At 43.9% G+C, this 10,482-nt stretch overlaps 2 protein-coding genes across 4 annotated transcripts; one reads left to right on the top strand and one right to left on the bottom strand.

Annotated features, from left to right (window-relative positions):
- Nucleotides 1-1,814: 1,814 nt before the first annotated feature.
- LOC147022677 (uncharacterized) lies at nucleotides 1,815-3,615 on the bottom strand. The gene is made up of 3 exons (XM_085887448.1): nucleotides 2,518-3,615; nucleotides 2,256-2,420; nucleotides 1,815-2,158 (listed from the first exon to the last, which is right to left on the bottom strand). The coding sequence occupies exons 1-3, from the start codon at nucleotides 2,608-2,610 to the stop codon at nucleotides 1,868-1,870; spliced, it is 549 nt and encodes a 182-aa protein (XP_085743574.1). The 5' UTR covers nucleotides 2,611-3,615; the 3' UTR covers nucleotides 1,815-1,867.
- Nucleotides 3,616-4,008: 393 nt separating this feature from the next.
- On the top strand, nucleotides 4,009-9,834 carry LOC147022676 (homeobox protein Nkx-2.2-like). Of its 3 annotated transcripts, none has more exons than XM_085887446.1 (3): nucleotides 4,009-7,352; nucleotides 7,673-7,959; nucleotides 8,362-9,834. In XM_085887446.1, the coding sequence occupies exons 2-3, from the start codon at nucleotides 7,713-7,715 to the stop codon at nucleotides 8,970-8,972; spliced, it is 858 nt and encodes a 285-aa protein (XP_085743572.1). In that variant the 5' UTR covers nucleotides 4,009-7,352; nucleotides 7,673-7,712; the 3' UTR covers nucleotides 8,973-9,834. The 3 variants fall into 3 exon arrangements, with proteins under 3 accessions (XP_085743572.1, XP_085743570.1, XP_085743571.1); XM_085887445.1 differs by having other exon boundaries at nucleotides 4,030-7,348; XM_085887444.1 differs by having other exon boundaries at nucleotides 4,022-7,959.
- The last annotated feature ends 648 nt before the right edge of the window (nucleotides 9,835-10,482 follow it).

The raw sequence follows: 10,482 nt of genomic DNA, 5'->3' as shown, positions 1-10,482 counted from the left end.
GTGGGTTGTCCCTTTAAAAAACAAAACAGGTAATACTCTTGTGTTAGCTTTTCAACAGATATTTAATAAAAGTAAGAGAAAACCTAAGAAATTGTGGACTGATGAGGGTAGAGAGTTTTATAACAAGACATTTATGAATTTTTTAAAAAATAACAGTATTACATTATACAGTACCTTTAATGAAGGGAAGGCAGTTGTTGTTGAACGTTTTAATCGTACCTTAAAAGAGAGACTATATAAAAAATTCACACAACTCGGTTCACAACAATGGTTATCTTTTATTCAGGATATTGTGGATAAGTATAATGACACGATTCACACGTCAACGAATATGAAGCCATCAGAAACATTTACAAAATTAAAATATGAAAAAGAGATTAATGTCAGAAAACCTAAGTTCAAAGTTGGTGATATCGTAAGAATATATAGGTGGAAATCTCATTTTGAAAAGGGTTTTACTGAACGATGGACGAAAGAACTTTTAAAATTGTTGATGTAATAGATACAGTTCCTTGGACTTATAAAATATATGATTTGGAAGGGGAAGAGATTTTAGGTTCATTTTATTCACAGGAATTACAAAAGACAAAACTAAGCATATAATACACCTTTGTGGACACTAGAGGGACAAGTCCGAGGTGTATAACAGTATATAATGTGTGTCAAGGGGGACGTTCTTAGATCTGTGAACCCCAAACACAGAATCCTCAACTGAATAGTCAAGGCTTAACTTTTGTTTGTGTGTGTGTGTGTAATGGGAGCAATAGGTTGGCGCTTCACTCCCTCCTACTATACACCGTTGTGGACACTCGAGGGCCAAGTCCGAGGTGTATAACAGTATATAATGTGTGTCAAGGGGGACGTTCTTAGATCTGTGAACCCCAAACACAGAATCCTCAACTGAATAGTCAAGGCTTAACTTTTGTTTGTTGATGTGTATGTGTGTGTGTGTCCCAACCCTCACATTCAAAATCTCAACCCCAACCCTCACATTCAAAATCTCAACCCCAACTCAATCCTCACCCAACACAGTCTTTTTCAAAATGAGATTTCCACCTATATATATATATATATATATATATATTTTACGTTTTTTTTTCTCTTCTTCCAATTCTGTCTTTTAAGGCTTTCAGGTTTGATGACGTAGAAAGGGGGAGTAAGCCTGCACTTTCTTCCCAGAACTTTCTTGATCTTGCTCCCATCAAGCACCATCCGACAAAGAACTACATCGATAGGTTTAGATCCCAAAGAGTGATAGCAACTCCAAAAGTCTCCAAAATATAAATAAATAAAATAATAATAATAATAAATAAATAAATAAATAAATAAAAGCCCCCAAAAAGTTTCAAGTGTCCAACATAAACCCAACTTTCCAAGTCTTCAAGGTATAACCACATTCCCGTTGAGTTTCCAAGATATGTATCACATTGTGAGTTATCAATCCAGAACCCACATTTCAAGTATTCAAAGTAAAACCAACTTACAAAGTCTCTTAAGGATAACTCATTTACTGATTTTTTCAAAATTTGTGAGTCTCCAAGGTAGGCCCCATATTTAGAACCATCTTGGCAGAACCCTTTTCCTGAGTCTCCAAGGTAGTTATTTAAACCATCAAGGCAGAACTCATTTACTGATTTTTTCAAAATTTGTGAGTCTCCAAGGTAGGCCCCATATTTAGAACCATCTTGGCAGAACCCTTTTCCTGAGTCTCCAAGGTAGTTATTTAAACCATCAAGGCAGAACTCATTTACTGATTTTTTCAAAATTTGTGAGTCTCCAAGGTAGGCCCCATATTTAGAACCATCTTGGCAAAACCCTTTTCCTGAGTCTCCAAGGTAGTTATTTAAACCATCAAGGCAGAACTCATTTACTGATTTTTCAAAATTTGTGAGTCTCCAAGGTAAAACTTGTATTCTGGCTCATCAAGGTATAACTTGTTCAGTGGGTATTGTCTTGATAACTCACAATGAGTACTATTGCTGTAAAACTCTTTTTCAGGATTTTGCTGGTCTCCAAGGTATAACTCTTTGGTTGGGTCATCAAGGACGAACTCGTTCTGTGGGTCTTGGTCGCTCATAAGGTCTTCAACCAAGCCAACAATTTCGCCCCAAGTTGTAGCAAAAGCAGTATTTTCATTTCGTATTTCAGACACAATTTCCTGTGAGAGAAAATAATAATGTATTAATTAAGTTATTTAATTATTAAATGAGTATGCTTCAATCAAAGTTTGAAAATAGGAAAATAAAAAATCTTACCTCAATAGATAAGAGGTTTGAATCCAGTTCATCAACTTGAAGGTTTAGTTCCATAGAAGACAGAGAGTTCCAAGGAACACCAAAGTCATCCCACTCAAGGTCTTCAACCAAGCCAACAATTTCCCCCCAAGTTGTAGCAAAAGCAGTATTTTCAGATACAATTTCCTGTGAGAGAAAATAATAATGTATTAATTAAGTTAATTAATTATTAAATGAGTATGCTTCAATCAAAGTTTGAAAATAGGAAAATAAAAAATCTTACCTCAATAGATAAGAGGTTTGAATCCAGTTCATCAACTTGAAGGTTTAGTTCCATAGAAGACAGAGAGTTTGAGACAAGCACACAGAACACCATTGCCAGCAAGAACAAATGTTTAAAATGGAGCCTGGGTTTGAAGCTTTTATAGAGAAAGACTGGTGGGTGTGGTTTCCTTTGGAAATTCCCTGGGCAAGCCTAGGCAAGCCTTCATTTGGGGAATTTTTCAAAACCATAACATCCTGTAATTTTCTAGTGATTTCTTTGTGAGTCAGAGATGAACTGGAAATGATGTAAGAGTGGGCGGGGCTTAGCAAAAGTAGGCGGAGCTTTGGAAAAGTGGGCGTGGCTTAGAAAAAATACCTTATGAAAAGTGGGCGGAGCTTAGCAAAAGTGGGCGGGGCTTAGGAAAAGTGGGCGTGGCTTAGAAAAAATACCTCATGGAAAGTGGGCGGAGCTTAGCAAAAGTGGGCGGGGCTTAGGAAAAGTGGGCGTGGCTTAGAAAAATACCTTATGAAAAGTGGGCGGAGCTTAGCAAAAGTGGGCGGGGCTTAGCAAAAGTGGGCGTGGCTTAGAAAAATACCTTATGAAAAGTGGGCGGAGCTTAGCAAAAGTGGGCGGGGCTTAGCAAAAGTGGGCGTGGCTTAGAAAAAATACCTTATGAAAAGTGGGCGGAGCTTAGCAAAAGTGGGCGGGGCTTAAAGAAAAGTGGGCGGGGCTTAACAAAAAATAACCTGTGGCTCAGGAGGTGGTCAAACAAGAGCATTAAGAGAAGTTTATCATTTCGTAATGGCACAAAAGGGGTATCTTAAAAAATATAAAGATTCAAATGTTTTGTTTGTCAATATTTTAGATGGGGATTATTGTGCAAAGAAAATTAAACTATTGAAGGAATTTGAGAATGAACAAATCTTTATAGGTTCAATGAGTGAGCTGTTCAACCCCCAGGTGTTCAATTCAATGAGGTTCAACCTCTAAGTTAAAAGGGGAGACAAATAAATATACCTTGGGATAAAAAGGGGATTTATTTTTAGGGAAAAAAAATATAAATCGCTGAAAATCCCCCATTCATTTACATGGGGAAAAGTGAGCCAGAATCAGTATTCTTACCCTACTACTATGTTTACTACTTACATACTATTAAAATGAGTACATCTATTAATTTGGTACTATTGGATAATATGTCTCTTAATTACATGACATTGGAATGTGAGTAGGCTGACATGTATTAGTTATGTACTTTTGGAATGCAAGTATGTATATTAATTATGTACTATTGGAACATAAGTATGTCTGAAATACATACAATTGGAACCTGAGTATATCTATTAATTACTTACCATTGGAAGGTGAGTCTATCGATTAATTTTGTAATATTGTAACATGAGTACGTCTATTAATTACACAATTTGGTGAGTGAGTATGTCTCTTAATTAATGTACTCTTGAAATGTGAGTACGTTGATAATTACATACTGGTATTCGAACATGAGTACATCTATTAATTACGTTCTTTTGGAATGTGAATACATCTATTAACTACATACTATTGGAATGTAAGTATGTCTATCAACTATGTATTTTGAAACGTGAGTATATCGATTAATTACGTACTATTGGATCATGAGTAAGTGTACTAATTTCGTAGTCTTCAAATGCCAGTGTGTCTATTATTTACGTTCTGTTGATATGGTGGAAGGTCTATTAATTACATACTATTTAATTGTGAGGACGGCCATTAATTTAATATCATTGGATGTAAGTACGTGTAATAATTATGTACTATTGAAACACGATTATGTTTACAAATTTCGTACTATTGAAATGCCAGAAAATCTATTAATTACGTTCTATTGAAATAATAGTACATGTATTGATTATGTACCAATGCAACTTGAGTACATCTATTAAATACCTACAATTGGAACGTGAGTAGGTCTATAAATTATGCACTAAATATATAATAATGACCTATTAATTACATAACTCACCAGTACACAAAAACAAGTCATTGTGAGGGTCTGCAATCTCTGATTGCTCTTTCGAGTTACATTTTTTTATTCCGCTCCCATACAGTGTATAGTTTGTTGATATGTATTGTTGTGGTTCTCGGAACCGCATGCATACAAAAGATAGGTGTCCCGAGACAGTTATGCCATTAATATACATGTAGATAGACCCCTTCCTTTTGTTTAGTGGGAAAACAAGGGTGTGCGTTGCGATGGTCGAATAGTTAGGTTTATTAAATCATTTTTCCCTCCATTCCATTCCCATTTTTTTCTTTTCTTTTCTTTCCTGGGATAAATCAGTCACGGGCGCTTTCACAGTAAGGTGGGCAAAACTGCCGTGCCGCCATAAAGTATCTGCTGTATCTGCTCTATTCGGAGTCTCGTTTTACGGGTGAACCCGAAACCCGACAGGTGCGGCGAGTCACGTACATGGGCAGGGTGCACCAACGTCTACCCGAAACCCGGCCCAAGCTGGCGGACCAAGTGAGGGGTCAGAGGCAGTCGGAACGCCCGACGCGGGCGATGACGTTGGATTCGGCATGGCCCCTCCCCCGAGCTCTGGGCTCTATAAAAGACGAGGAAGCTCCTCCGTGTAGAAGTGTGTGTTCGGTTTGGGTGTTTTCACGCGGAGTGTTCCTGCTTCTCGACTCCGCCCATGTCTCGCCTCGACGGCCTGCCTCCTGTTTCTTGTCTCCGCCCACACGACATCGACAAACCGCCTCCTGTTCCTCATCTCCGCCCACACGACGTCGAGTAACTGCCTCCTGTTCCTCATCTCCGCCCACACGACGTCGAGGAACTGCCTCCTGTTTCTCCTCTCTGCCCACATGACGTCGACTAATCGCCCCCTGTTCCTCGTCTCCGCCCACACGACATCGACGAACCGCCTCCTGTTCCTCGTCTCCGCCCACACGACATCAACAAACCGCCTCTTGTTCCTTGTCTCTGCCCACACGACCTCGACGAATCTCCTCCTGCTTCTTGACTCCGCCCACGTCTCGCCTCGACGAACCGCCTCCTGCCTGGTCCCGCCTACTGCTCCACCCTCACCCTCTGGACTCCGCCCTTCTCCACTCAAGCTCCTCCTTCGGAACACGATTTCCACATGTGCTGCTTGGACCAGAGACAACACGACTATTGTCGGGTACCGCACCACGGAGCATCCCCTCCCACGAAACGCCCAGGTCCCGAGAGCATAACCTCAACCCCCTCCCTGGCTGCAAAAGTCCCTTCTCATTTGGGTTTCTTTTTCTGTGTGTGTCTGAGTGTGCTGGTGCCTGTCTGTTAAGTAAGCCTGCAGAAGAGCATTATTGTTGTAACTGTTATTAATCTCGCATCAAGTCTGCACTGTGTCTGCTTTAGTAAGTTGCTTGTAAAATTGTCGCACCCCACACCTCTCTCCTCTACCCTGCGTAACATACCCAATAAATCTTTGTCGTACCACATACTTTTCCTCGCTTGCTTGTTAATAAATAATTGTCATTAGGAATGTTCCCTGCTCGTTTTTGTCTTTTTTCCCATTGGTCCAGCATGGTTCGAATCTAAGTTTAGCCGGGTCTTTATTCCGAACGAACCGTTCCTTCTAGCCGGTACGTCCTTGGCAGTGTCACTCGGCTGCATCCGATCCGGAGAGGTGATCCGATCCGGTTCGGACAAGGCGTACCGAGGGCGTGGTTTCCCGGTAATCAAACCACGTGGTTAATTAGGTAACCCGATTCCATAGACAGGAAGACCCTTTGTCACGCGGTTGAGTTATTGGCGTCCACGGTCGGTGAAGTGACCCACCACGTCACGGAATTATCCGTGAGCGACGGCCTACAATTCCGGGGAGTCTGGTGGGAATCGACGTAGCTTCACCACCTAGTGGTCTTCGCACCCGACCCCGCCAGCCCGCAACAGTATATTTATGGCATTTTATAAGGCGTTTGAAACATTAATTTTTTGAGTAACATTTATGTACTTTTTGAATAAATAACGACACTTTCTTATGAAATGTTTATTTAAAGTAAACGACTCCTTCAGACAATATGACAAACAGTGTGTCTTTGATTAATGTCCAAAAAAGTGAAGTGAAGTAGTGTGTGTGTGTGTGTGTGTGTGTGTGTGTGTGTGTGTGTGTGTGTGTGTGTGTGTGTGTGTGTGTGTGTGTGTGTGTGTGTGTGTGTGTGTGTTACATACATGCATACCACGGCTGTCATATTCAACTAGGACTTATAGATATTTAAAAACCAACATGCTTTCTATGAGCCTATAAATCTGTACATATACAAGACAAATGTAAATAGATAAGTAAAAGTGGGAGGTACATCAAAGTTCCAGCAAAGGCCCTGCTTGCAGAAATGTCCATGCCATTCATTGTTCAGACAGTTTTTGTGTGTTTCTCCTAAGTGCGACGCCCAGAGCCAGTGGCAAATCGACTACTCAGGCCACGTGTTTTAAACGGACCCTCTTTGTATGTAAATAAAGCGAGAATAGCAATCCGTGTCCATGCCATTGTAGCGCACTCTCCCCGCTGCTGTTAGCAAGCACTCCAAAGCGCACCGCCAATCGTGGCCATCCGCCCGAGTCAAGCAGCACCATCTTCCACTTGACTCCAGTGAGACCCGCCCACATCTGCACGACCTCCTTTGCTCTTACCTAGTAGGGCCCGCTTGCACCACGAGCATGCAGCGGAGGCAAACGATACTCTTTGAAGGGGACCTGATCTCCAATTTTGCTGGTCTTATAGTCGTGCTCAGAGCGAGCACCCTGAGAAGGTCGTGAGGAGAAAGGCGCCATGCGCCGGGAAAAATCCTCCGCACTGAGCGCCTGCCAATTCGTAGCCAGTTGGTCGGTACACGGACTGAGTGACTCTTTCTCTCTCTGTCTCTCTCTCTCTCTCTCTCTCTCTCTCTCTCTCTCTCTCTCTCTCTCTCTCTCTCTCTCTCTCTCTCTCTCTCTCTCTCTCTCTCTCTCTCTCTCTCTCTCTCTCTCTCTCTCTCTCTCTCTCTCTCTCTCTCTCTCTCTCTCTCTGTCTCTGTCTCTGTCTCTGTCTCTGTCTCTGTCTCTGTCTCTGTCTCTGTCTCTGTCTCTGTCTCTGTCTCTCTCTCTTTCTCTCTTTCCCCCTTTCTATCTATCTCACCTAATTGCATGTTTGCACGTATTTCCACGCAGGGCCTCGAGCACCAGCCTGGCTTTTATGTGAAACGGAGCCATGTCTGCGGGCAGCACCAAGACGAGCTTCTCTGTACGAGACATCTTGGATTTACCGGACCCGAAGGATGAAGAAAGCTCGCCCGAGGAGAGCGGCCCCGAAACGGAGGTGGAATGCATCAAGCGAGATTCCTCTGCGTCACTGACTGAGCAGACCCGGGGTCTGGCTCTCACAACACCTTACCTGGACGCAGCGGAAAATCCGTATGCTCGGTGGCTGGCGGGCAGCGAGGATGTGAGGTTCCCGTGTAAGAATTCTTGCTCGCGGCACTGTGTGATGGCAACTGCTCCCCCACTTCTTAATTCTTCACTTGTCTTGTTTTCCCGATTGTAAAACTCGGAATGAACTCTGCTTTTGTGAGATTTTTCAGGTCACCGTTATACACCTGTAATTGCATCGACCACTTGATGAATAGATCATGATGTATTTGCTATTCTGCTGCATAACCTTTGTTGCTAAGTGATGTGTAAACATTTGGGAAGAGGGAAGAGAAGAATTTTGTGAAAATAGTTATTGATTGGATCGTATTCTATGAACCGTGCCTGTCTGTAAGCCAGTGAGTAGCCATTGTTTAAGTAGTGCATGGATTTGCAGTTTTTCAAAGCACCGGACACGGCATGCCTCACTTGGACGCTGTGTGTGTCCGCAGTGCATGCTCTGGGCTCAACGCGTACTCGAGCTCCCGACACAGCGCTCACCCCGAGTGACTCGCAGGACGGAGCGAGCACGGATGCCTCCAACAGCAGCGGCTCTGCAGGCGGAGGGGGCGGCGGCAACGGCGGGAGCGCCGGTGACGGCATGAGCAAGAAGCGCAAGCGGCGCGTTCTTTTCTCCAAGGCGCAGACGTTCGAACTGGAGAGGCGCTTCCGACAGCAGCGTTACCTGTCGGCGCCTGAACGGGAGCATTTAGCGAGCCTCATCCGTCTGACGCCCACTCAGGTCAAAATCTGGTTCCAGAACCATCGTTACAAGATGAAGCGAGCCCGATCCGAGAAAGGCTGCCTGGACATGTCCGCACCGATCGGAACACTGCCCTCGCCGCGTCGTGTCGCCGTGCCCGTGCTTGTACGGGATGGCAAACCGTGCCACGGTGGCACCTTCCCGTACGCCTGCCACCCCGCGAGTGCAGCGGCCGCCGTCGCCATGCAAGCAGCGCTGCCTCATCTGCAGCGCTACGGTGCACCTTACGGGGCTTCGTACCCAGCGGCCACGTACGCCGCCTTCCCGGCGCTGCTGCAGAGCCAGCAATGGGCTTGGTGAGATTAGGGACTCGACCGGGGACACCTTTCTGAACTCCCGCCGGGGCAGCCGAGTTTGTTGCTCGCTCTGGACCGAGTGCGTGCACTTGCGAGAGAGAGAGAGAGAGAGAGAGAGAGAGAGAGAGAGAGAGAGAGAGAGAGAGAGAGAGAGAGAGAGAGAGAGAGAGAGAGAGAGAGAGAGAGAGAGAGAGAGAGAGAGAGAGAGAGAGAGAGAGAGAGAGAGAGTGGGGGCGGGGCGGGGGGGGAGAGTCGCACATTCTCTCTCGAGTTGGTGAGTGTACCTCCATGTTTACAGATTTCTATCGGGACTTTCTTTCCGGAAACAAAAAACAGCGAAATGTTCTAATTATTATTATTATAATTATTGTTATTATTATTATTATAGTTTGTGCGAAAGTGTTTGTAGCTGTCGTGTTGTAACAGCCTTGACTTTGTGATTAACGTTCAATGGAAATGTACATAGCGTGCGTAATGAAGAAACGCCTTTTCTTTCATTGATTTCTTTTACTTCTTTTTGTTCCACTAATTTATATGAAGCAGAATTAATTTGAAGTATGGCTAGCTAATATATTCGTGCTTTGTATCAGCGTTACCTCCTGGTTATTCGTTATCTGAGACAAAGCGAATATGGGAATTATGGGGCTGAATAGGATTGGAGTTTGTGATTGGGGTGGAGGTTCTGGAGGGGGTTGGGGGAGAGCTGGGGATCAGAGGTTGAAGTATTAACGTCCTTTGCAAATATCGGTTGCTATAATCTGTGAATACATCTTGCTCTAAATAAAGTGACTTGTTTATGTTCGTTTTTACAAAGCTTTCAATAAACGTTTTGCAATAAATGCCATTCTCTCGGCACGTCGTGTGTTGAAAACCCACCGTGGGATGTTTTTTTTCATGATGATGATGATGATGATGACCAGAAAAGCTGTAGGTACATGACGACCATGAACATTGTAGCTCACCTTTCCCATGTAGGGCTATGTATACAACATCGTACATCCCCAAGGGCGTACACACTCTCTTATTCTGATTATACCATCGTCTGTTACAGAGCGTCGGTGCTGCCGAAGCAGTTTCTTGGCAAGAGTTGCACTGGGTGGTTTGCCATTGCTTTCCCAGTAGTAGGAATTTATTTAGGGCGCCGCTGATAACTCGCCTACTCTTCATAAAGGACACAGTTGGGTCTTTGAGGTCCAGCAACTGCTGATAGCAGACGGGACGTCTAGTTTAATGTCCATCCGAGGGACGGCACACCCATCGATGAACAACCTTGTCTGTGAAACACGGGGGATGACAGTTTATGGCTAGTTCGGGATTCGAACCCAGGCGAGACGGCTTAGAAGTGAGTGTGCGTACTGCTAAACCATCTTGCCACTTCCATACACATGTATAGACGTGGTCGTCCGTAAAAGCGTGTATATAACGAATGTACGGCATGATGCCTGTTATGATATTTCCTTTCTGGACACACACAGTTCGCCCATTAAAACGCACGCCGGGGCTTCGTGCTATAA

This window comes from Eptatretus burgeri, chromosome 7, assembly GCF_056783735.1.
Source record: "Eptatretus burgeri isolate ZD-2024b chromosome 7, Ebu_testis_v1, whole genome shotgun sequence".
Classification (NCBI taxonomy): Eukaryota; Metazoa; Chordata; class Myxini; order Myxiniformes; family Myxinidae; genus Eptatretus; species Eptatretus burgeri.
The sequence above is the reverse complement of the archived record's forward strand: the minus strand, read 5'-3'. Positions and strand labels throughout refer to the sequence as shown.

Coding starts and splice junctions, on each gene's coding strand:
- LOC147022676 (XM_085887446.1), top strand. CDS start 7,713: ATGTCTGCGGGCAGCACCAAGACGAGCTTCTCTGTACGAGACATCTTG. Junction 7,960..8,361: donor CGAGGATGTGAGGTTCCCGT/GTAAGAATTCTT, acceptor GTGTGTCCGCAG/TGCATGCTCTGGGCTCAACG.
- LOC147022677 (XM_085887448.1), bottom strand. CDS start 2,610: ATGGTGTTCTGTGTGCTTGTCTCAAACTCTCTGTCTTCTATGGAACTA. Junction 2,421..2,517: donor CAAACCTCTTATCTATTGAG/GTAAGATTTTTT, acceptor TTTCTCTCACAG/GAAATTGTATCTGAAAATAC. Junction 2,159..2,255: donor CAAACCTCTTATCTATTGAG/GTAAGATTTTTT, acceptor TTTCTCTCACAG/GAAATTGTGTCTGAAATACG.